At 46.3% G+C, this 26642-nt stretch overlaps 1 protein-coding gene across 5 annotated transcripts in view; it reads left to right on the forward strand.

The window, feature by feature from the left end:
- Positions 1 to 25723, forward strand: part of HEPH (hephaestin) — an 81551-nt gene extending 55828 nt beyond the window's left edge. For 3 of the 5 annotated variants that reach the window (XM_072626596.1, XM_072626595.1, XM_072626593.1), the window contains exons 15-21: positions 1777 to 1908; positions 4025 to 4131; positions 4825 to 5050; positions 9947 to 10086; positions 14024 to 14183; positions 14835 to 14867; positions 15551 to 16390. In XM_072626596.1, coding sequence (XP_072482697.1) covers positions 1777 to 1908; positions 4025 to 4131; positions 4825 to 5050; positions 9947 to 10086; positions 14024 to 14183; positions 14835 to 14867; positions 15551 to 15768 — 1016 coding nt within the window. In that variant the 3' untranslated portion in view covers positions 15769 to 16390. Of the gene's footprint in view, positions 1 to 1776; positions 1909 to 4024; positions 4132 to 4824; positions 5051 to 9946; positions 10087 to 14023; positions 14184 to 14834; positions 14868 to 15550; positions 16391 to 24782 lie in introns of those variants that run through there. The other 2 variants (XM_072626594.1, XM_072626592.1) reach the window with 2 other exon arrangements.
- Positions 25724 to 26642: the final 919 nt, after the last annotated feature.

The raw sequence follows: 26642 nt of genomic DNA on the forward strand, positions 1-26642 counted from the left end.
TACCCTGGCTACTTCTTAAACAGGCCTATTCAATGAATGGGTGTTGCCTCACCCTAAGTGAATGCCTGCAAAGACCTTGACCTAAAGGGCCCAAGGTCTCCCAGTGCATCCTGGGTCATCTCCAGTCATCCTGAGGAATATCTGGACACTGGATTCAGATGGCTCTGAAGGAGAAGTGAGGCAAGTGACTTGTACAGCCCTCCCTCACTCAAAACAAAGTCAAGTGCAAGTCATGTCATCATTTCTCTGATGGCATGGTCTTCTTTGGCAACAAAGGACGAACATACATACACACACTGTTCTTTGCCTTCCATGCATTGTCAGGGAAGTCACGTCTGTTGTTTGGGCCTTAATTTTCTTCTTCGGCAACGAAGGACAAACACAAGAGTCAGGGACACATGAGTTCAAATCCAGCCTCAGACGCTTATTAGCTGGGTGACCCTGGGCGAATCACTTAACTTCTGTGTGCCTCAGTTTCCTCATTTGTAAAATAGGGACCATAACAATACTTACCTCTTAGAGTTGTTGTGAGGGTCAAATTGGATAATATTGTAAAATATTTAGCATGGTACTGGGCACATAGTAGGTGTTTCATGAACCTTCCTTCCTCCTTCCCTTCCTCTGACCAGGCCACAGAGCTGGACCATACATCAACTGCCCAGCCAACCTTCTAATTTGGCACATATGCTCACTATTATTTTTAAAAACACATTTCATTGAGGCCTTTTGATATTACACCAGTCATTTCCAGAAATGCCTGTCCTCACCCCCCCACCCCCACTCCAAAATAAACTCTAGCTTGTCACAAAGTAAAACATTTACAAAAACTATTTGCTCTGGTGATCACTCCTGATAGGCTGCACAGCCTTCGGCCAGACCTACTATGTGCCAAGCACTGTACTAATCATTTTTAAATGAATATGGTCTCATTTGATCCTCACAACAACTATTATTATCCCTATTTTACAGATGAGGAAACTGAGGTAGAGGTGACTTGTCTAGGTCCCACAGCTGGGAAGTGTCTGAGGCTGGATTTGAACTTGGGTTTTCCTGACTCCAGGCCCAGTGCTTTCCCTCTTCATGGAGCCTCTGAAGGCTCATTTGCCTTTCCTTGGCTCTCCTGCACTCAGCTCAGGGCCTGGCTAACATCTGATAAATGCTTGTTGGTGAGGCTGCTCATCTCATTTCTACCTTGTTTACTTGAGAATTCTCACTTGATACAGTTATGAAAGGTTATTTTCTCTAATTTTTTTGAGCTGTGACCTTTTCTATCCCTGTTTCCTCTCCCTTTGGAGACAGGCCTTCTCTCCTTAGCTGTTTTAGGGAGTATGCAGTAAATATCAGGTGATGTGACTGGAATCCAAAGGATTTCGCTCTTTGCCCCATGTCTGAGCAGGTGGGATACCCTCCTGCTAAATGCAGGGATGAGACTGCAGCCTAGAACCTTCCCTTGTCTATTTCTGTATAGTCTAGGTTTTTTAGGTTTTGTTTGTATACTTTTAAATAAAGTTTTATTGTATTTGAAAATATAAAAACCATTCACAGTTCTTTGGACAGAAGGATTTGGCCCATGTGCCAGGCCATAGTTTGCTGACCCCTGCCTTAGACCCTTTCTACCCTTGGATATGGAGTCAGAGAATAGGATGTTCCCTCTCTGCACACCTCCTACAAGGCCTGGCAGCTGGAGGAGCCTGTACCCATTTTAGGTTTTCCTCGGTTCTCAGTTTTTCTCTCTGATCCATAAATGCAGTCCTGTCCTCTTCTCCCCATCACCAGGACCACTGATCCGGGGAGAGATTGGCGACATCCTAACAGTGGTGTTTAAGAACAATGCCAGCCGCCCCTACTCTCTTCATGCCCATGGGGTACTGGAGCAGGGGGCAGGCTCAGTGCAGCCTGCTGAGCCTGGTGAGTGTGCTTATTCTGGGCAGGGGGCGGGGGGCTCTGTACCATCAACACCCTTGTTGGGCCCTGGCTTCCTTAGGCCCCTTACCATGTTCTCAAAGACTGGGATACTGGTCCAGACTGGGCCCTTGAATTTGTTCCTCACTGCAGGATCTCTGGTCTGTTGGATCATGATACAAATGAGGCCAGAGTTGTGGGTTCATGTCCATAATGGACCATGTAGCTTAATTTAGAGTAACATTTATTTACTTGGCCACGAGCTAAACCTCAACCCCTTAGGCAGCCATCTTGTCCCAGAGAGGAAGCCTAGTAGGTAGAGTCAAGGGACTTGTATTCAAATCCTGCAAGTTGCATAACCTCTCTGGGCCTTGATTTCCTCATCTGTAAAATGAAGGGGTTGAAGTTGATGTTCTTAAATGTTCCTTCCAACTTTGAATATCTGGGATCCAATTACTGGTTGCTAGGATAAACATTCCAAGTTCCTTCAGATAGAAGATATTACTAAAGTACTTATAGTCTGAGACTGGGAGGACATAGTCCCTTGGGGGATCTCTGGTGGGGAAAAAGGGATTTGTTTTTCCCTGCTTGGATTCAGAGAGGAGGATGATAAACAACTGATTTAGCTGGTGAGGCTTCTGCAAAATCTCCCTGGTAATTAGAACTCTGTCCAAGTACAGTGGCCTGACTTAGGAAGTTCTAGATTGCCTGTCTCAGGAAGTTTTCAAGTGGAAAAACAGTCCTTCTGTCAGAAACATTGGAGAAGGGCTTTCTGCTAAGGTCTGCATCGAGCCCGAGGCCGCCAGGAGGCCGACCAACTCTAAGATCTCAACATTCCATGAGATGTTCCCAAATGAAATAGCTCAGCCAACTTCAGGGGCCCCCATCGCCTTGAGGGTCCAATAGCAAGTTGCTCCCATCCTGGTCCCTTCTGAGATTTCCAGCCTTGTTACACCATTCCTACTCTGCGCATGATCCAGCCACTCCAGCCTGGTCCTCACACATGGTGTGCCAGCCCCCAGCTCTAGGTCTTTGTTCATGTTTGCAATATACTCCTTGCCCCCATTTCTTGGAATCCCTAAGTTCTTTCAAGACTCAGCTAAAATTCTATGTTCTGCTGGACTGTGGTGTCGCCAGCCACTAGTGCCCCACCCTGTAGATCACCTTCCATTCTCTCTCTCTCTGTCTCTCTCATACACACACACAGACATCATAATACATATATTAGATATATATGTATAGATATATGTGCACATTATCTCCACCATTAGAATATAAGTGCCTTCAGCACAGGGTCTGTCTTTCTTTTCCTTGGATCCCTCTGCTTAGCTCGTCAGTGCTTCTGGATTGAGTAACTGATGGCCTACTCAATTCCACAGGAGTTTACTAAATACATATTATAGGTAAGACCATAGCACCAGAATCATTGCAAACCTGAAAAAAAAGGAAGACCTGCTTTTGAATCCTGCTTAAAACACTTTCTGCTTCTGTGACCTCTGAGCAAGCTACTTAGCTTTCTTTTGAGCTTTGAGAAGATCACTTAAGGCTTGAGGTGCATTCTATATCCTGCGGAGATATTTCCTACCTTGGGAGTTCCATCATCTGGAAAATCATAGATCCTTGGCTTGTTGATTTATGTGTGAGATGCTCTTCTGAAAACAGAAAGACAAACTGAATGAGTCTGGGCCCTCTACATTCTGTTGGGAAAGGAAGCACAGGTGTGAGTGTGTGTGTGTAGGCACACACACACACACACATACATACATATGCGCACGCATGCGCACTCGTACCTAGTATAGCAGAGTAGATGATGCATTGGCCTCAAAGTTAGGAAGGACTTTGAGTCCTTTCTTTGATATCTATTGACTGTGTAGTTGATATTTGCACGATTTATAAGCCCTGTTAGGAGACTGGGGAAAGGAGGACAGAACTATGACCTAGAGTAATCAGGGTGGGCTTCCTGGTAGCCATGGGCCTTGAAGGATGGGTACAATTTGGAGAGGGGGGAGCAGCCAAGGGCCTTCCAGAAGAAGAAAGGACAGGATGACAATGTTTGTCAGTGTTCCAGCCTTGGCCCAGGGTGGCCAAGCTTTGCTGGAGAGTTCTCCCTGCCCCTCTCCAGGTGAGGTGATCATGTACCAATGGAACGTCCCTGAGCGAGCTGGGCCCGGGCCTAACGATTCAGCTTGCATCCCCTGGATCTATTATTCTGATGTGGATCCCATCAAGGTAAAGTTTGGCTTGGCTCTCTGTGAGGACAGGGCGGGCAGGGGTGCATGGGTCCTCCTGATCATGGGTGACTGGAATGCCTTTGGCTGCCTGGGGACCTCTGGTGTTTTTTTCTGCATTGAAGAGCTGGAGCCTGGGCATTTGGAGACCTGACTTCTCTTCCTAGCTCTGCCTCTGACTTGGGAAGGCCTGGCAGATCAGGCCAGGGAAGCAGAGGTCCAAGAACTACAAGTGTACATGTACATGGCCTGGTACAGAGAATCCTAGATCTAGAGCTGGTAGTGTCCTCAGAGGCTAGTTCGTTCACTTTACTGAGGAAGACACCAATGTTCTAGGAGCTTCTACCCATATATGATCCTAGAGCTGTAGGGTACCTCGGGCCATTTAGTCAAACCCTCTCATTTTATAGAAAAGAAAACTGAGGCCCAGGGAGAAGTAACTTGCCCAAAGTCACTCACAGGATCTTAGCTCTAAAGCTAGTAGGGCTCTTAGAGGCCATAGAGTCCAACCTCCTCATTTTACAGAGGAGGAAACTGAGGCCCAGAGAGAAAGGTACTTGCCCAAGGTCATACAGAGAGTGAGTAGCAGCAGTTATCCTAATGCCATGAGCACCCACACTTGTCCCAAGTTCTTGTGTTCCCCTCCAGACCTGAGGGGTGAAAGGCACCCAAGGCTTCTTCTTTTCTCTTCTAGGATATGTACAGTGGCCTGGTAGGACCCCTGGTTATCTGCCAGAAGGGAACTCTCAAGGTCACAGGGACCCGGAGGGATGTGGACCGAGATTTTGCCCTACTGTTCCTGATCTTTGATGAGAACAAGTCTTGGTACCTGGAGGAGAATGTAGCAACCTATGGTTCCCAAGATTCAGGACATAGAAATCTACAAGATGAGACCTTCCTAGAAAGCAACAAGATGCACGGTTTGTGGGCCCCAGTATGCGCAATGGAGGGTGGGGCCTGACAGGGAGAGGACCCTTCTGTGCACCCTGGCCATTCATCACCTGGTGTGGTGAGATCTGACTTCCCTTCAGAGTCTGCATCCTGGAGGCCTAGCTCAGGCCCAGCAGCCTCATACCCAATCATGCACACTAACCAGAGAACCACAGGAAGACACAGGTGGAAAAGATCTCAGTCCTAGAGCCTTCAAGCTACAAGGGTCCTTGGGGCCAACTAGTCTAATTCGTTTATTTGACAGAGGAGTAAACTGAAGCCTGGAAAGGGGAAGGAAGTTATCCAAGATCACACATGGGCTCCTAGATTGAGGGCTGGAAAGGTCCTCAGGGGCCAGCTAGTCCAAATATCTCTCCTTGCAGAGGAGGAAACAGAGGCCCATGGAGGACAGGTGACTTACCCAAACAGCTTCTTAAACTACCAAAGCCAGATTAGAACCCAGGTCTCATGATTCTCAGCCCCATTCTCTTACCCCTGGGCTGTGTCTCACTATACCACACTGTATGGTCCATGCTGGAAGTCATGTGTTATGTGCCTTCGGAGCTTAGAGTCTGATTGGAGAAGACAGCAAGGGATGGAGGAGAGGGGCCTCATGAATGAATGAACACTGTGGACCAAGCACTATGCTAAGTTCTGGTGATTCACATACCAAAGCAAGGATTTAAACACTGCCATTCTGTTCAGAGGAGAGCACATCCAAAGAGAAGGGTGGTCATGGGAGTTTTGGGCTGGTCACAGGGATGACATGCCCTTTCCAAAGTGATAGGAGTGTTGGTTTGATGGTTAAGTATTGAGAAGGTAGCACTGATGTGATTAGAAGAGACCTTTAAGGCCTAATAATGTGGTGGGGAGGACAAAACACTAGATTTGGATTCAGAGGGCCTAGGTTCAAATCCTGACTCTGCCACCTATTGCCTGTATAAGACCCTTTCTCTGGGCCTCAGTTTCCTCTTATGTAAAATGAAGGGATTGGACTGGATGTCTTCTGAAGGGCCTTTCTAACTCTAAATCTATGATACCCATTTTGCAGATATGGCAACTGAGGCTCAGAGGCATTGAGGGACTTACTCGTGGTCACACAGCAAGGAATGACAGTTGGGATTTGAACCCAAACTCTTTGGCTCTAAATCTAATGCTCTGCTGCCTTGAGAGGTAAAGAGTTGGTCAGAGCATTCCTCCGTTCCTTCTTCCCTTCCTCCCTCCCTCCCTTCCTTCCTTCCTTCCTTCCTTCCTTCCTTCCTTCCTTCCTTCCTTCCTTCCTTCCTTCCTTTCTTCCTTCCTTCCTTCCTTCCTTCCCTCCTTCCTTCCCTCCATTAAGCAGCCACGTATCAAGTGCTTGTTCTATATAAGGGTCTGCACTAGGTTCCATGGCGGGGCAGGCCCTGGATACACATGGAGAAGGAAAGGGGTATTCCAGCCTGCTGTGTGTGGAGTGACCCTCTGGTTGAAGTATATCGGGGAATCATTGGAGATCAGGCTGGAAAGTGGGGTGGGGCCACCCTGTTGAAGGGCTCTGAACTCAAGACACTGGGAATCGAAATGCATGAAGGAGACAATCTCTGTGCTCAAGCAGTTTACCTTCCATGGCGGGGTAGGGTATGTGTGTACCATGCAGGTGAATGTGAGGCAGGGAGGACTAAGAAGGGTGTCCATGGCCTTTGGGGGCTGAGAAGGTGCCACCTCTACAGGGGGTGACTGGCAGTTAAGCCTTGCAGGGGTCCCAGGATTCTGAGACAGAGCAAGGGACGGAGGGCACTGACGGCATGGGGCATGGTGTGCAGAAGTTCATGAAGGTGAGGAATGGCATGCCTTTGGAGTTCAGGGAAAGTCTGGTAGTTTAATTTGGCCAGATCTGAGCTCATATGAAGAGGAATGATGTAAGACAGGACTGAGGCAGTCCTGGGCCCAGCTGTGGAGAGTTCAGTTCCACATTCAAGAGTTTCTATTTGATCGCCATCAAAGTGTTTGACCAGGGATAAAGTCACATTTGGAAGTGGATCAAGGGGATCAGTTCAGCCCTTGCTTTGGAAGTATGTTAACTAAAAATAGGCCCATCAGTTTGGTGGCAGCATGAAGGATGAAATAGGGAAGAAGGAGGTTGGAAGCAGTTAAAACCAATTAAGAGGCAAGAGGTGGTAAGTACATGGGCTGTGGGTGGAGAGCAGGGGACAGATGTAAGAGATGCTGTCAGTGGCAGCTCCCCCAGACTCCCTGGAGTCACAGAATGGCAGAGTTGGTCATCAGGTCCAACTTGCACATGGTTGAAAGGACAAGAATCTCCTCAATAAATGTACCTGACAAGTGGTATTTAATTGATTGCTAATTGGCTGGGGTGGGGTGGGGGTGATGAAGGAGAGGAGGGAGAAGCCAACAGAGAGGGATGAGTTTCTCAGCATGGCCCTGGTACCTGGAATGCTCCTCCTATGTAAAATGAGGAGGTTGGAATGGTTATCTTCTGAAGGGCCTTTCTAGCTCTAAATCTATGATACTCATTTTGCAGATATGGCAACTGAGACTCAGAGGCATTGAGGGACTTACTTAGCTAGGCCACATAGCAAGGAATGACAGTTGGGATTTGAACTCATATGTTTTGACTCTAAATCTAATGCTCAGCTACCTCAAGAGGTAGAGTTAATCAGGGAAAGCTGGAAAATCCAGCTCCCGGGGCAGGCTGCCAGATGAAGAGCTAGCTCTTCCCCCAGTGGCCCAGTAGGTGGTAGGGGGCAAGGCGCAGGATATGGGGAAGAACATTGGATTTGGAACAAGAAGACCTGACTTTGAGTCCCCACTGGCTCTGCCACTGACTAGCTGTGACCTTCAATCCCTTCCCCTCTTGGAACCTGTTTCCCAATACACATGTCCCTTTCATGTCACCAGGATTATGGGCCCAGTGCTCCCTCAAGTTGGAAAATCTGCCTAAAATGTTTCAGCCCTTCCTTTGTATCAGAGAAAAAGTTGACTTTTTCCTTTTTCTTTTATGAGGTGTTTACTGTAGTTTCTTGTATAATTGGGGTTAAGTATGGGGTCGTAGGCTCTTGGTCATCTGCTATCATCTGCAGCTTCTGCAAAACTCCTCAAGAAATCCCATTTAATTTCTTATGCTGACCCATGATATATTGGAGCCACAATGGGGAAAGTCACACTGTGGAAGGGATAACTATTTCCCATGGCTGGCATGTGATGATGGACATGTTTCTTATTCAGCAATCACTTATGAGGTGCCAACTGTGTACCCTGTACTCGGCATTGGGGGTGCAAAATAAAAGTGAAATGTGTCAGGAGGCACGATACATATGTGTACAAAACACACGGCCTATACAAAAAAAAATACAAGATAGCTTCAGGGCAGGGACACTGGCATTTGGGGGATCAGAGAAGGCTTCATGTAGAAGGGGTTATTGGAATTGAACTATGGAAGATGCTAGAGATCTTAAAAGGTAATGTTGAGGAGGGAGTGCACTCCAGGCATAGCGCACAGCATGGGAAAACGCATGGAGTTGGGAGATGAAATGTCTCATGTGAGGAACTGTAAGGCTGCTTTGGCTGGCCCATAGAATACATGAAGGGGAGGAATGTCTAATTGAGAGAGGCTCTTGGCCTCATTGTGCTAGAGTTGGAAGGAACCTTGGAATGCATCTTGCCCAATCCCCTCTTTTTATAAACGAAGCTCAGAGAGGCTCTCACAGGTGGTAGGTAGCGGAACCAGCATTAGACTCCCCCCGTTGTCCTTTGCCTCCCACCCCCCCACTGTGCTACTGAAGTGTGGTTACAGCCAGGTTGTGAAGGGCTTAAAATGCCCAAGAGAGAAGAGTCTATGTGTAATCTTTGAGGCAATAGGGAGCCATTGAGATTCTCAGCAGGTGAGTGGAGTGGCCCCTTCTGTGCTTTGGGATTATCACTTTGGCCACCACATGGAGGATGGATGGGAGGGGAGAGAGGCCTGAGTCAGGAAGGCCTTAGTCCAAGCCAGGGACAGGGAGGGTAAGGCCCTGAGTAGTGCTTGTGGGAGTGGAGGGAGGGAGTCCATGCCAAAGATGCTGGGGAGGCAGAGTGGGTAACAAGCTGTGTGTGAGAGAAGGAGAAGGAGCCAAGTCTGACTCCAAGGCCAGTTTTAGAAGAACAAAAATCAGGAAGTTTTGGGAAGCATGAATGTGTTCTGGTTTGGATATGATGAGTTTGTCCATGGGCCATCCATTCAGAAACTGCCAAGTTGGTTGTTGTTTGTTCTTTATTTTTGAAGAGAATGCATATCACCACGAGGTGATGGAAGACCAGCACTCAGGAGCAAGACTAGGGCTGGATCTATATGGTCTTAGAAGACATTGGGGTAGAATATGTGAGGGATACAGAGATCACTGAGAGAGAAAGAAGATGAGATGGCCCCAGGATTGAGCCTTGGGGAATACTTACAGTGAAAGGGCACAATACAGGAAAATCTTGCAAAGAAGACTGAGGAAGAGCAGTTAGATAGGCAGGAGGAGAAGTAGAGAGAGGAGGGTCACAGATGCCCAGAGAGGTGGCTGAGCCTGGAACAGAGGTTGCCAGATGTGGCAGCTTTGCTGAATGATGGCAACTGAAGTCAGACCATGAAGGACTGAGGACGGAGGGGAAAGGAAGTGAAGGCAATGAGTATAGTTTTGGGGGACATGCTGGAGATGCATGAGCCATTACAAAAAATCCTTGGGCAAGAGGACCAGAATATTGTGATGGTGTTTATCTAAGGCAGATGCCACCAGCCATGTGTGGAGGATGGCACCAAGGGCACAGGGAGTCTAGAAAGGTCCAGATGTGAGTGAATGGGCGGTAGGGGAGGCAACAGGAATGAAGAGAAGGGGATGATGAGCAGAGCCTTTCCTCCTTTGCAGCCATCAATGGGAAGCTGTATGCCAACCTCAGGGGGCTGACCATGTACCAGGGAGAGCGAGTAGGCTGGTACATGCTGGCCATGGGCCAGGATATCGACTTGCACACTGTCCACTTCCATGCAGAGAGCTTTCTCTACCAGGTGAGTGGGGCATGAAGTTGGTGGCTGGGAGGGCAAAGGGAAGATGAGGAAACACAGCTGTCAACTGTCCCATGGCCAAAGGAGAAGAATGCTTACTGGGCCCTGCCTTAACCATTCTTGCTGTTGTGGGTTTGGGATCAAAACATATATGGATAAATGTAAAGTCCCACATTTGGATTCAAAAGAGCGATTTCATAAGCACAGGTTAAAGAGCATTTTGTATAGGGGGGAGATCTGAGGTGTCTTAGTGGACCACCAGCTCAGAAAGTGAACAGTGTGATGTGGCAGCCAAAAAAAAAAGTCACTTCGGCTGCATTCAGGGAGGCATAAGGATGGAGATCATCATTCTGCTATATACCACTGAGCTGTGTCCATATCTAAACGGGGACGTTAACAAACGGGATAGCAGCCAGGCTGATGAGAAGATTGGAGACCATGTTGTGCGAGGATTGGCTGAAAATCTATGGAGATTGAGCCAGGAGAAGGGGTTTGGAGCAGAGGGGAGGCACATGATGGTGTAAGGGGGATGAACCCAGAGAGCAAAACAAGGGAGAATGGGGAGGCATATTTAGAATGTCAGGAAAAACATGCATATGTGTGTGCGCGCACACACAAGAGTATGTGTGTATATGTGTTTGTGTGGGAGTATCTGCATATCGGTATATGAACATGAGTGGATGTGTCTATATATGTTTGTGCTGGTGTTTCTGTGTGTGCGCCCATGTTTCTACATGTGTATCTGTGTGTCTATATATGTGTAAACATGTGTTTCAGTGTGAACCGCTCAGTTTCCATGTGTCTATGTTCATGTCTAGGTTTCTGACTGTGTCGATATGTGCGTGTCTATGTATATTTCTGTGTATCTTTGTTTGTCTCTGTGTTTCTTTGTGTGGTTCTGTGCATATCTATGTATGTTTTTGTGAATATGTGTTGTATATGTTTTTTTGTGTGTCCATGTTGTCTATGAATGTGTGTCTATGGATATGTATAACCGTTTTGTGTATTCTCTATGTTTTTGTTTCTGTGCATCTATGAATGTTTGTGTCTAGGTGTGTGTGGTATGTATCTTTATCTTTATGTGTGTCTGTGTTTTTTTGTGTATGTCATTGTTTTTCTGTATATACATGTTTATCTATGTGTGTGTCTGTGTGAAAATCTGAATCTGTGTTTATTTCTGTGTTTCTGTGTGAATATGTGTGTCTTTGTGTTTCTGTATGCATATGTGTGTGTATTTTTCTGGGTTTCTGTTTGTCTATATGTGTGTCTATGTGAATGTGTACCTGCTTTTTGTCTGCGTGTTCTATATGTGTGTGCTTCTGTGGGTCTGTGTGTATGTGTGTGAATGTTTTATCTATGTATGTGTTTTTGTGTCTGTGTGTATTTATGGGTTTCTGTGTGCCTGTGTATGTGTGTTTCTTTGTGTGAGTCTGAATACCTGTGTGACTGTTTCTATGTGTTTCTCTCTGTCTGTGTCTTTGTGTGTGTCTATGAATATGTGTATCTATGTCTGTTTGCATGCTTTATATCTTTCTGTGTTTCTATGCATTTTGTGTTCTTTGAGTTTCTCTGTGTGTCTTTAGGTTTTTCTGTACATGTATTTGCTTCCTTTGTCTTTTTTTGCGTCTGTGTAAAAATGTGTCCTTTTTGTGTCTGTGTGTACGTTCTGTGTGTGTCTGTGTGATTCTATGGGTCTATGTATGTGTGAATGTGTGTCTGTATATATCAAGACATATGTTTTTTTTTTGTCTCTCTCACAAAGGTGTATATATACCTTTGTGTATGTCTGGGTTATTTCTTAGTACATTCCATTTTATATCTGTGTGTATTTCCCTATGGGTTTCTGTGTGTCTGTGTATGGGTCTGTGTGTAAGTTTGTTCTGCAGATGTGTTTCTGTGGCTCTGTGTGTTTGCCATGTGTCAATGTGTGTTTGTGTCTGTGTGTTTCTCCATGTTTTTGTGCGTATCTGTGTAAATGTTTCTTTTTCTGTGTGACTCTATATTTAGGTGTGTCTGTAGATCTCTGCATCTCTCTTTATGTCTGTGTCTTTGTGTCTCTGAATGTCTCTGTATCTGTGTATCTTGATTGTGCCTGAATTTTTGTGTCATGTTTTTCTGTGTGCGTATGTTTGTGTTTGTCTATGTGGATGTTTTTGTGACTGTGTGTCTACTTTTTGTTTCTCTGTTTTATGTGTGTCTGTGTAAATATGTATGTATGTTTCTTTGGGTCCATGTATGTATCTGTATGAATATATGCCTATATATATCTGCGTATGTGTGTTTTTTATGTCTAGGTTTCTGTGTGCATTTCTCAATGGGTTTCCATGTGTCTGTGTATCTGTTTTTGTGTATTACATGTGTATTCCTGTCTGTATTTCTCTATGGGTTTCTGTGTGTATGTATCTGAATTTTGGGGGTCTGTGTGTATTTCTCTATGGGTTTATGTGTGTCTATGTATGTATGTGTCTTTATGTAGGTTTGTTTTGTGTGTGTTTATGTTTGTTTTGCTATGTGTCATTGTGTGCTTCTGTCTTTCTCTGTGTCTTTGTGTGTCTTGAATGTATATCTATGTGTCTGTGTTTGTATATTTTGTGTCTTTCTGTGTTTCTCTGTGTGTTCTTATGTTTTCCATATATATTTGTTTCTGTTTGTCTATGTGTGTGTCTGTGTGATTACATGGGTCAGTGTGTATCTGTATGTATGTGTATATGTATGTTTTCTGTGTCTATTTCTGTGTGTCTGTGTTTCTGCATACATATGTGTGTCTGTTTTTGTGTGTTTCCATTTTTCTGTTTGTGTCTATTTTTCTGTCTGTGTTTCTATGTATATATGTGTGTCTGTTTTTGTGTGTTCCTGTTTTCCTGTTTGTCTGTTTTTCTGTCTATGTTTCTGTATATATGTATGTCTGTGTTTCTGTCTGCATGTATATTTCTGTTTCTATGTACATCTGTGTGTTGCCGTTTGTAGCTATGTGTTTCTGTGTGTACACATGTGTGTGTCTCAGCAGGAAGGCTAAAGAGTGGACTCCCTGGTGCCAGGGCTGGGCTAGGGCTAGCGCCGAGCCATCCGGGAAGGTGGGCATTCTCAGAAAGATCCCCAGGGCTCCTGTAAGCCAGGATCCTTCCTTGCTCTGAGAGACTCACGCCGCAGGGTGTGGGTCAGAGCGGCTCAGTCAGAGGAGAGCCACGCCAGGCTCCTGGGCCCACCCGCACCCCAGCTTACAGCATGAAGTCCCTTCACATCATTCCCAGAGTCTGACACTCCAAGATCCAGCCCCCCAAGGTCCAGGGCAGGGCAGTGATTTGTCCAAGGTTACACAAAGGAGCCTTGGTGGCCTTTGGGAAAGGCTCCCAGAGGTCATCTAGTCCAGGACTTCTTGACCTTGACTCTTAAGTCTTTCATTTGATGTATTAAGTCTATTTCAATAGAATTTGTTTACTTTGTAATCCTCTGGTTTTCATTTTTTCCACATAAAAATATAATTCTGAGAAAAGGCCTATAGGCTTCACCAGCCTGATGGCCCAAGAGGTCTCTGACAACAAGTTTAAGAAGCCCTAATCTAGTTCAATCTTCTCATCTTGTAAATGAGGAAACTGAGGTGCAGGGATGTGAAGGGTCCTGTCTAAGGTCCCACAGCTAAGAAAAGCTTGAGGTGGGATTTGAACTCCGGTCTTTCTGACTCTCTGTCCATGCTTCTTCATAGCTATCAGGCCTGACCAAGCTGCAAGGGAGAGACCTGAATGTTGGCATGACACCAAGCCAGACTCCTGGCCCCCAGTTGAGGTTGAGAACACTAACAGATATTGGGCCGTCCTCTTTGGAGGCCAAGCATGTAGCCATGGCTGATCCAGGGCCTAAGGGTCATGGCCTTTCTGGCCACCAGTTTGAGAAAGGCCTAGAATTCTTCTCTCTCCCCTCATGGGTCTCATCTCTCTGACAGAATGGGGAGAGCTACCGAGCTGACGTGGTGGACCTGTTCCCAGGGACCTTTGAAGCTGTGGAGATGGTGGCCAGCAACCCTGGAACATGGCTAATGCACTGCCATGTGGCTGACCATGTCCATGCTGGCATGGAGACTCTCTTCACTGTCCTAGCACAAGGTGGTAAAATTAAGGGAGGGCCAAAGAACCCCAAGGTTTAGAACCCAGAATGTCAGAGCTGGGAGGGGCCTTAGAACAGAAGGTCAGGGCTGGCAGGACCCTTAGAACAGGAAATGTCAGGGCCAGGAGGGGCCTTAGAACAAGGGATAGCTGAGCTGGGAGGGACCTTAAAACATAGTATGTCAGCTCTAGAATGGACCTTAGAACATAAAGTGTTAAATTTGGAAGAGACCTTAGAATAGGGAACGTCAGAGCTGGGAGGGGCCTTAGAACCCAGAATGTCAGTGCTAGGGGACACCTTAGAACCTTGAACATTAGCTCTGAGAGGAAACTTAGAATAGAGAATGTAAAACCCAGGGTGGGGGGAGAGGTCTTGGAACACAGACTATCAGACCTGGGAGGGGCCCTGGAAGACTAGCCCCCCTCATAAAACAGGGGGACCCCAAGGCCTAGAGTATGGACTAGACTTCTCCAAGATCACACAGCATTTTTGCTAGTGGCAGAACCAGGTTCCTTGATTCCCAGTCCAGTGCCAGCTCCCCTATTAGCTGCTGCCCATTGCCCCTTGGTACCATCAGGATATCTCAGCATCCCTTCCCCTAAGTTGTTGAGTTTGGGGGGCCCTAAGCTGCTGCCCCTTTTTTTTTGCAGAGCCCATGATCACCACCAGCAACGAGATAACAGGTACATATATGGAGGGTGCCATGCATGTAGGGACTGCCTGAGGGGGAGGGAAAATAAATGGGGCCCTGACCCGGGTGTGTGTATGTGTGAGGGGGTACCCAGTGGCCCCTGCTGGCTCGGGCCATCTCCTAATGAGGAAGCTGCCAGATGGCCACCAGAAGTCAGGCAATGGTTATTTCAATTTCCTCCTCCTCTGTATCGGCACAGGCCCTAATCCTAGCCTTAGATGTGCAAGGGACCTTAAAGAGAATTGAGTCTAATTTTTCAGAGGAGGAAACAGACTTGCCCAGGATCATACAGCTAGAAAGTGAACTCAAGTCTTCCTAATTCCCAGTGCTCTGTCTCATTTTTGATCAGCTACTTACTAGCTGTTGTATCTCAGACAAGTTGCGTACCCTCTCTGGGCTTTTATATATATTTTCTTGGTTGATCCTTACAACAAATGGAAGAGGGAGGCAAGGCAGATAGTGTTATCCCCTTTCATAAAGGAAGGAATAGTTTCAGAGAAGTTGAGTGACTTACCCAGGTTCATACCACCAGTCATTACTCAAACCCAGGTCCATGGGCTTCCAGCCCAACAGAGATCCTACTGCCCTCTTCCCAAGCTCCCCATTAGCAGCTAGCCATGCCTCACCCACCTCAGCCTTTGGGTTCTTCTTCTCAATCTCCCACCATTCCAACAGAAGATATGGAGGCCAGAGTCCGGATTCTGGGAATGAAAGTCCCTGTGGAACATGTGGAGACATTAGCTGTGGTCCTCATTGCTCTGGGGCTCCTCCTTCTCATCGGTGTGATGGCCCTGGCTGGGGTCCTGTGCTACCAGCAGAGGCAGAGGAATCTGAGGCGTAACAGGCGATCCATCCTGGATGACAGTTTCAAGCTCTTGGCCCTCAAGCAATAAGACCCACACCCAAGGGCCCACATCAGGAATGGCTCTCTTAGTAAGAGCTGACTGGATGGCTTTGGAAGCTGGACAGGGGTGGGGTGGGACATTCATTCAGTAAGATTTTTTCTATGGCACTAACCCCCATAAACCTTCTGCTCTAGACTGGGTTACTAGCAACAGCAGCCCCAAACCTCCCAGCAACCTCTGGTGCCCTTCCAAAAACTCAAATGTGTCCAGCTGTGAAGGTGGAACCTGGCTCAGCCTCTTGAAACCTGACCCTGCTTTCACCCCAGAATGTGCTGTAGTACTTGGACAAAGGGAGAACAGGCCAATCACAGACCCTGAGGCCCAGTCAGTAGGGGGATAGGAGATGCCATATCTGGACTATAAGGACCAAGAAGAGGTCAGGTTTGGGGCTGAGGAAGGCAGTCTCTGTCTTGGACCTTGATTCTCTTTGGGGCTTATTGCTTTAGAAAGGACTGGCTTGGGTCAGGGGAGGTTGGTAGGCAGATGAATGCCAGCTCTGTGAGGTAGGCCTCTCAATGGGCACAGGTCCATGCCCATAGGGAAGGCCCAGGCCTATGCTGTGTCCCAATGTCATTCCTAGCAAACACTGTACATTAAAGAGCTGATGAAACCTGGGAGCACAGGACTAAAGTAGAGGGGAGGAAGGTTGCATGAATCCAATCCTACTGCTTTTGGAGTCCACCACCCCACCACCCCATGGGGGTATCTCTTCTATAGCATCTGTGGTGGTCAGTGGGCATCTAATCCAACCCCCTACCCTTGGGAGGACCTGACTCTACTCTGACCAGGCATTAAGAGATCTATGTCTTGCTCTCTTGGCACCTTGCTTTGTTCGGAGGTGGGGAAAACCCACCAACCAAGGGATTGAACAGGAAAGAGAACACTGGCTCCGTGGGGTGTGTTTGTCAAGGGGGAGGGAGCTCAAGCAGGGGTGGGGAACCTGCAGCCTCGAGGCCACATGTGGCCTTCTAGGTCCTTGAATGTGGCCTTTTGACTGAGACCAAGTTTTACAGAACAAATCCTTTCATTTAGGGGATCTATTCTATGAAGTTTGGATCCAGTCAAAGGGATGCACTGGAAGACCTAGAGGGCCATATGAGGCTTTCTAGGTCCTTGGGTGCAGCCTTTTGATTGACTCCAAGTCTCATAGAACAAATCCTTTTATTAAGGGGATTTGTTCTGTGAAGTTTGGGTTCAATCAAATGGCCCCACTTGAAGACCTAGAGGGGATTTGTTCTGTGAAGTTTGAATTCAATAAAAGGGCCACACTTGAGGACCTAGAGAACCACATGTGCCCTCATGGCCGCAGGTTCCCCACCCCTGCCCTAGAGCAATTCCCAGACTTGGGAGAGGGCAAGGAGGGAGGCGGGGTAGTGTGGTGGAGAAGGTGCAGGGTTTGGGGTAAGGAAGGCCTGGGTTCAGCTTTCACCACAGATACCTCCTGGCTGGATGACCCTGGGCAAGTCATCACCTCCTTTGGCTTCCTGGACTCCCTGGCTCCTAAGAAGTCTTTCAGTACTAAGTCTCAGAAAGCTCTGAAAGGCTTCAGTCTGAAGTGGAAATCTAGTTCTGGGTGACAAGAAATAATGGAAGAGAGGAGAGATAAAGCTTAGGTTGGCTCAGGGCAAGGGGGGATGGGACATCCCCTTTTAGGACACCTCTGGCCATTGAAGAAGATAGGCCTAATGGAGGGTCACCATTCTGGGGGTCCCTAGACAATGCTCTCCTTCCCTCCATCCTTTATTTGTAACCAGGATGTTTTTCCTTGGGTAAGTTGTGAGCTCAATGAAACCCCTGCTGGTGCCCCAAAAGGAACAGTGAAGCAAGGGGTAGAATGGGGATCCAGGTGGACTCTGTCTTATGGCACTGAACATGGCATTGATACCCTGAGAGGGCATTGAGGAGAATGCCAGCCATGGCCTCCTCCAAAACCCTGACCTCTTTCCCCATTTCTCCCTCCTCCCCCACTGCACACAACAGCCTCCCCATGTTCACCCACATTGCACTTGATCACTGCTCTTGGGTTTGAGTTCTGGCCTGAGTAAGTTACTGTACCTCTCTAGGCCTCACTTTCCTCCTCTGTAAAATGGAACTAACATCACTTGTACTCCCAACTTTCCAGTACCATAGATACTGCTAGCTGGAGAAATGTGAGCTAGCATTTTTGCCTGATCAAGAGAATAGTAGTCCAGTTACCAACTAGCCTTTCTGGGATCATAAAACCCACAGAGCTTGAGCTGCCTTTGGTGCATAAAGTTGGATTCCAGGTACCTAGAGACTAACTAACTTCATTTTACAGATGAGAAAACTGAGGCAGGCAAGGTGCCATAGCTTGTTCAGGGCCACATAGCTTGAATGCTAGCCTAGGTTTCATGACTTCATATCTTTCCATTTGCAGGAACTCCCATGACCCCAAATAGATAACCCAAGAAGGCAGGCTCATCTCAGCAGCTTTCTAAGAGAGTGGCTAGAAATGCTTGAAATTTGAGGTTGCTAATAATCCCACGAAATGCCTAGGAGCCTTTAAAGCATTACCGAACCAGTGCATTTCATGGCAAGAGAGTCTTTTGACCTGGTGTTTAATTTGCGGGGTAATGAAAACCTGGTGCACTCTGGGGACTCGAGGCAATTACACTCTTGTATGCAAGTGAAACTACAATCTCATCAGCATGTGCATTCCACTCCAGAGCATGGTGTCCATCCTGTGTGGCCTCCCCTAAAGCGGCACCCAGTAGGCCAGCAGTGTAGTCAATTGACATTTGCACGGAAACATGGATCCTTGGTGGAGACAAAGCTAAGGGAAGAGATGGGTCTGCCCTGGGCTTCAGCTCCAGTGCCTGGCCACTCTTAAAAGGGGAGAGAATAAACATTTATTAAATACCTACTATGTAGTGGGCACTGCGCCAACTGCTTTACAAACATTACCCCCATTTGATTCTCACAGCAACCTGGGAGGTAGATACAATCAGGATCCCCATTTGACAGTTGTGAAAACTGAGGTAGAAAGAAGTGATGTGCCTTGCCCAGGGTCATACAGCTAGTAAGTGCCTGAGGCCAAGTTTGAATTCAGGCTTTCCTGATTTCAGTCCATAGCTTTCTCCTTGTCACCACCTAGCTGCCACACATTAGTGAGGTGGTATCCTAGATAAATGGGGGTCTGAAGGTAAGCAAGATAGCACCACAAGGAATGAAAGGGTACTCTCAAACCTTTTAGAAGCGAGTTGTTTGTTTGTTTTCAAATTAAAGCTGATAATTTGGTAGTTGGTACCCAAATTCATGGGGAAGACAATTCAGTAGTGATGTCACTAGTTCTACTCTGCTCTATTTCTCTCCAGACTCACTAGAAGCTGGCATCATGGGAGGGATCTTAGAACATGGAATTTCAGAGCTGGGGGGGGGGGAATCTTAGAACATGGAATTTCAAAGCTGGGAGGGATCTCAGAACATGGAATTTTAAAGCTGGGAGGGATCTCAGAACATGGAATTTCAAAGTTGGGAGGGATCTTAGAACATGGAATTTCAGAGCTGGGAGGAATCTTAGAACATGGAATTTCAGAGCTGGGAGAGATCTTAGAACATGGAATTTCAGAGCTGGGGGGAATCTTAGAACATGGAATTTCAGAGCTGGGAGGAATCTCAGAACATGGAATTTCAAAGCTGGGAGGGATCTTAGGATATAACATTTTAGAATTGGGAGGGATCTTAGAATATGGAATTTCAGAGCTGGGAGAGATCTTAGAAAATGGAATTGCAGAGCTGGGGGGGATCTTAGAACATAGGCTAGATTGCTGGTCCCATCATGACCTCCTGACCCAATCACTGATCCTCTGCTCCTCTTTCTGTAATCTATAACATCTTTCTCCAGATTGCATCAACCATGTACAGGAATGCCATAACTTATCCCACCCCCACCCCCAGCTCATCTAATTTATTCCAGGCTCTTGTAGTTCTGGAGTGACTGCCGGGTATGGTGGATAAAGAGCCGGCCTCAGCACTGGGAAGACCTGGGTTCCAGTTCTGCCTCTAATATATGCTAACTATGTGACCTTGGACAAGTCATTTCACCTCTAGGTGCCTTGGGCAGTTCTCTAGGTTATAAAGAAGGTGCTGACTTGAATTAGAAGAGGAAGTTACCTGACCTGGGAGGACCCAACATCAAAGAAATCACTAGACCAGGCTCTATGCTCTCTGGAACTTCTCATTTGGGTCTAAGTATCTGTCTCTAACTCACAGTTGGCTTGGTCACCAGCAACTGTCATTTCTGTCACAAAGTCCCCAACAGCTATAAAGCCCATTTGATCTTCACCACCCTATGAGCAAGGTGGCACCAGTTTTATCTATGTCTAGGTCTGTGTGATTCTGGGCAAGTCATTTTCCTTTTGTGAGCCTCAATGTCCTTATCTTGAAAATTATTGTCCTGCATGACCCGATGAGAGACAAAGGCTCTGTAAGCCTTAAGACCCTCTGTAAAGTGACCTATCATACACTCGGAGCTAAAAGGGACCAGAGTGGCCAAATCCAGTCCCCTTATTTTATAGAGAAGGAAGCAGGGGAAGGACATTGCTCAGCTAGGAAGTGTCTGAGGGGAGACTTGAACCCACAGCTTTCAGCACCCTACCCACTATGGCACACTGCTTCTCTCAGCATCCTTTTCCTAGTCTTTGCATCCCTCTGGGATATTTTCCTACTCACCCCTCCCACCATGCTCAAAACACATAAAGCCTTCCAACTAATGCCCGATTCTCTCAGCCCATCCCTTGTATGAGATAAACAGTAGCCAGCAATCTTAAGGGCATGGTCCATAAGATGTGTTAGCTGGGTAAGTCCTGGGGTTCTTTACTGGGCTTAATGGGAGTTCATGAGTTGCTGCTAATGAGGCAATTTTAGAAGGAGTTTTGCTGAGATCCAACCTCAGAAGTCATGGGAACATGATTAGTGACAACCACAAACAATTTAATTAGTGTGGGCTGCTGTTCAAAAAAAATGAGCTGTGGACTTTCATGCTCACAGAGTGGTGAATTTAAAAGAACCTTAAAACATGGAACACAAGATCAGGGTATCTTCGCATGTAGAATGGAAGAGCTGGAGAGTGGATTTTGGAACACAGAATGACAGAGTTGGAAAGCATCTCCAAAGACCAAAATGTCAGAGCTGGGAGGTATCTGAGAATTCAGGATTAGAGCAGACAGAATCCTTAGGGATAAGCCAATTCAATCCACTCATGCTACACAAGGGGCCCAGAGAAGGAAAGGGACTTTCTCAGGGTTGCATAAGTTATTGGAAGAGCTGCGAAACAAATGCAGGTCCCCAACTGCCTCTGCTGCTCCATACTGGATGATGCCACCTTCTCTTAGGTCCATTTCAGCCTCATCTTTATGACTTTGACTAGGAGGAAGGGGGTGGAAAAGTTTGTTCCACTTGGAACCAAGCTGACTCTAGAAAAGCCAAAGCCCACTCTTGTTGCGAGATAGCCCATGCTTCCAGTCATACCCAGGTTAGCTCATCTGGCCTGCTAGGGCCAGGAACTGAGATCCATACAGGATCCAAAAGGATAACTTTGCTCAGTCCCTATCACCTCTCTTCCCACCTGGGCTGTTTGTCACTGTTTTCTAATGCTCACTTCCCCCCTCCAGACTGGGCAATAGAATGGTCCTGTGGAGGAAACCAGAGCAGGGAACATCAGTAATGCCTGGATAAGCCATGTGATAGGGCTAACCACTGACTCATAGAGACCAGAACATGAACATTTGTAATCTCAGAATGTCAGGCAGAGCTGGAGGGCTTCTAGAACATAGAATGTCAGAACTGGAGAGGTCTTAGAACAGAGAATGGCAGAGCTGGAAGCGGCCTTAGATCAGGAAATGTTAGAGCTGGGGGGACCTTTAGAACAGAGGGCGTAGGACCTAAGAAGGTTGTGTGAGACTATTTTGTTCTAGGGCCCTGTGTGCCCATGGACCTGTGTGCCAGGCATGCACGTACACATATATGTGTATGGGGTTGGAATAGTAACAATACATGGGGCTTTAAAGATGGGGCTGGACTTGGATGGGTGCTTTCATTGGGTCCTGAGCCATGGACACACTTGCCTTGCCATGCTTAAGGGGACTGCCCCAGGGGAATGGTGTTTGAGCCAATCCTAGGCCCTAGGAAGTAGTCAGGGTGGTAGTTGGGAAGAAATTGGGGAGAGGAGAGCATGTTAATTGGGGGCACCAGCTTGGCTTCATTTATGCTTCTCTGGGGACCCTCAAACCCATGACTGGGAGCTCCTCTGTCTGAGTGGCATACATGTCTCAGTCCTGTGCTACAAAGCCAGCCTGCCCTCCATGGGAGTCTTCCTTGGATAAGGCAAAGCAGGAGTACCTGCTTCATACTGACACTAAGAAGTGGGAACAGGGTCATGATACATTCCCACGGTCCATGAGGACTTGACAGTTCTCTCAACTTGAGCTGTTCAAAATGGAGTTCTCTGGGAAAGCCCAATAGGCCTTTACTGCTCCAGGCCCTCTGTATATGTGTGGATGGGACCTGCCTTCTCCCTCTCTCCATGTTTCAGTCCAAGTTTGGTTTAGTCTAAGAGGACCAGGACGGTGATCCTTAGTATTCACCATCTTTCTCCCCATCTCATCGATATTCCAGTCTCAACATCTTTACATGACTCACTCATATATAGATTAGAGTCTGTCGGCCTAAAGAAGACTTCAAAATAATCCAAAAACAAGCCTAGTAGTTCTGACCAGCAGAAGTACTTCTGGATGGGGGCCTGAATTTTCATCTCCCCAGAACTCTTGATTCCAGTGTACATGAAAACAGCTATTGCTTTTCAAACTAACACCAAGTAAGGTCCAAAATCTGTTTCCCCTTTTGGTCTCTGGTGCCTCCACAGATGACAATGGAAGGGGAGTGCTCCCCAAGCATTTTTGGTCTCAAAGGAAAAGGGTGCAGAGGGATCTTTCTTACCTCATTATATTCAACTAGCATTGTTGTTATTCAGTCATTTTAGTCACATCCGACTCTTTGTGACCCTCTTTGGGGTTTTCTTGGCAAAGACACTGGAGTGGTTTGCCATTTCCTTCTCCAGTTCATTTTACAGTTGAGGAAACTGAGGCAAACAGGGTGAAGTGACTTGCCCAGGGTCACACAGTATCTGAGGCCAGATTTGAACTCTGGTTTTCCTGACTCCAGGCCTGGCATTCAAACCCTCCATGAATTATGCCTCCATGAATATTCTGGCTGACAGCTAGATAAATACCCTGCTGGCTATGTCTGAGGCTGGTCGCTGGTGCATGCTGACTCAGTAACCCACTCCTACAGATTATCAGTAGCTTTTGCTGGTGATTCACTTAAAACGCTGGTCATTTCCTTTGAAGATATGACATTAGAGTGAACTCACACAATTGCTTTTCCATTAAAGTCTTTGAGCAGTGCACTTAAACACTTGCTACTTTCTTCTGGAAAATTAGAGTTAGAGGTAGCAGGAAGATACAAAGAAAAAAACTGAACCAATCAGACGTTACACTTGACTCTGAAGTTAGGATCCCTAACCCCATTTAACAAATAGGCATATTGACACCTCTGGGGAGAACAGAGCCTTTTAGTCATAAATGAGGTCAGCAGCTGAACAGGAATTTAAACTTAAGTGCTCTCATTATGGTGTACTAGAAATAGCCCTCGACTGAGAAGCAGGAGATCTAGGTTCTAGTCTCAGTTTCCTCATCTGTAAGAGGAAGGGAGTGGTGCCTAAGGGTCCTTCCAATGTGATGTTCTGGAACTTCCAATGCCTAACATTCTCCATTTAATGACCTCTGAGGATAGGGTAGAAAGGTTGGGGGATGGTTAAGTTGGTTGGCCAAGTGGGTGGGGCAGCAAATCTAGAACCCTATTCCTTTGCTGGGTCATTGTCAATTTCCCGAGAGTGGGTATCTTCTCTCTACTCAGGACAGCTCCATGTCCAGAAGTATTCTCATTTCTGTCCTGCTCTCCAGCTCCTCATGACCCTCTCCATTCAGACACTTCACAGACATCCCAGGGGGATTGGCTTTTCCCCAGATCCATCCCTCCTCTGAGCTTGCTTGGATCTGTCGATGGTATTTACGTCAGGCTAGTCACTTACATCAGTCTGCCACCTTAGTGTCATACTGGACTCTTTTCTCTTTCTCACCCCTATCTCCAATTAATTACCAAGCCTTCTTGATTCAACTTCCAAATTACTTCTCATAGTCACCCCCTTCTCTCCACTCATATGAGCTGCTACCCAAATTCAAGATCCCATCACCTCTCACCTGGGCTTCCAATTAGTGTCCCTGCATCCAGCTAGTTGAGCCAATTAGTCTCTGATACATCTTGTACATAGCCATCAAATTGATATTCCAAAAAAAACAATCTGACCATGTCACCTTCTCCCCCACTCAAAAATCTATTGTAGCCTGGATTCAAAAGCACACAAGCTTTATGCAGCCACTCAAGGTTTCCTATAATCGAACTTTCTACCACTTACCTCTCTAGTCTTTTTGCTTATTACTCTTCAGCGTGACTTTTATCTGGGTAGCTTCCTCAGCCCAGGCCTCAAGGTCTTGGGGTTTTTGCCTACAGCAACCAGGGTTCCTATTCCAGGGTCTTGTGTCCTGGGGGTCTAGGTTTCTCCCCACAGCTGTCCTCCTCCCCCTCCTCCATTGCTCTGCCCCCAGTACATTTTGAGGTACTTTTGCTCCAGGTCCTATAATCATTAAATCTTTTCACTAGGCCTATATAATATCCTTTGATTTCAGGGAAAGAAACCAGGCAAAGTGGGCTTTGGGGTGAGATGGTATAAGCCCATGGTTATAACATCTCCAACGGGTGGAGAGGCCACTGCATTTGGAGCCAGCTGCCTTGGGTTCCAATCTTCTCTCCATTTCCTGTGACTTGAAGCAAATCTTGGTTTCTTGATCTGAAAAATCAGGGAGTTGGATTGGATCTCTCAAGACTCTCCATTCCAGTACTGCTCTACCTCTCTTATTTTACAGATGGGAAAATTGATGTCCAAGGACAGAAAAGGAATTTGCTGAAATTCACAGTGTTTGAGACAGGATTTGAACCTGACTTCCTGACTCCCACTGGGTAGCTAGGTGGCGCTGTAGTGGATAGAGCTCTGGGCCTGGAGTAAGGAAGACTCATCTTCCTGAGTCCAAATCCAGTCTCAGATAGGTGATCCTGGGCATGTCACTTCACCCTGTTTGCCTCCGGCTCCTTGTCTGTCAAATGAGCTGGAGAAACAAAAGGCAAACCACTCTAATATCTCTGCCAAGAAAACCCCAAATGGAGTGAAGAGTCAGATGTGACTGATACAACTACATAACAACAATTTCCTGACTCCAAGGCCAGAGCCTGAACCATTGCACTATGTTGTCTCTCATCTCTCTGACTGATAATGTTACAAACTTCCTTCCATGGAGGGGATATGTTGGGATATTCTTTCCTTCTAGAACCTTATCTTTCTACCCTTTGACTTCTCTCTGGCAAGCATCTCTTCTAGTAGTATCTCCAAGATATCTGGAGCTAAATCTCTACCTCACATCCCTATTTCTCCTTCAAGTGCTAGTCTACCTTCCATTTTCAAACTTCCTGCTAGATAGCTCCACTGGGTACTTTGGTCCTGCCCTATCCACCCTCCCACACTAAAAACCCTAAATCAGTTCAGGTCAATCTATTTCTTTTTATAAATAATATTTTATTTTCCCCAGTTACATGTCAAGAAAATTTTTAGCATTTATTTTTACAAGATTTTGAATTCCAGATTTTTCTTTCTTCCTCCCCTCCCCTCTTCTGAAAATGGTAGATAGTTTGATATAGTTTATATATGTACCACTGTGTAAAAAATGTTTCCATATTAATCACAGTTGTGAAATAAGAAACATAAAAAAAACTACGAGAAGGAATAAAGTGAAAAAATATGTTTCAATCTGCATTCAGAGTCCATCCATTCTTTATTTGGTTATAGGTAGATTTTCCTTCATGAGCCCCTTGTTCTTGTCTTGGATCATTGTGTTGCTGAGAAAAGCTGAGTCATTCATAGTTGATCATCACACAATGTTTTCCTGGTTCTGCTCATTCACTTTGTATCAGTTTGTACAAGTCTTTCCAGGATTTTCTGAAATCTGCCTGTTCCTCATTTCTTATTGCACAATAGTATTCCATTCCATTAATACAACTTGTTCAGCCATTTTCCAATAGATGGGTATCCTTTCAATTTCCAATATTTTGCTTCCACAAGAAGGGCTGCTGTAAATATTTTGCACACATAGGTACTTTTCCCTGTTTTATGATCTCTTTGAGATACAAGTCCTCCTATTTCTCTTAATGGTACAACATTGGAAATAATCAGATGACCTAAGTTTGAATCCCAGGTATCTCACTCACTACCTGGGTGACTTTGGACAAGTCCCTTCCCCTCCTTGGGCCTGAGTTTCTTCATTTTTAAACTTAGGGGTTTTGACTAGATCAGAAATCTAGTCCAAACCCACTCCCAAATGAGGCCTGAACCACAGTAAAATATAATTGAGAGATATTGAACAAAACAAATAAAAATGTAATAGACCATAGATAATGTTAATATGTGGTTATCCAAATCCCTATGTGACCCTGAGGGGTCCTTACGTACAGTTTAGTGGCCTTTGTTTCTATTTGAGTTTGACACCATTGGACTAGATTGGATGGGGAACCTGTGGCCTCAAGGCCTTTTATTAAGAGCACTTGTTCTGTGAAGTTTGGATTCAGTCAAAGGGCCACACTTGAGGACCTAGAGGGCCACATGTAGCCTCGTGGCCACAGGTTCCCCACCCCTGGACTAAATGGTTGTTGAGATTCCTTCTGGTTCTAGATCTAGA

The sequence above is a fragment of the Notamacropus eugenii genome, chromosome X (genome assembly GCF_028372415.1).
Source record: "Notamacropus eugenii isolate mMacEug1 chromosome X, mMacEug1.pri_v2, whole genome shotgun sequence".
In the NCBI taxonomy this organism is placed as follows: Eukaryota; Metazoa; Chordata; class Mammalia; order Diprotodontia; family Macropodidae; genus Notamacropus; species Notamacropus eugenii.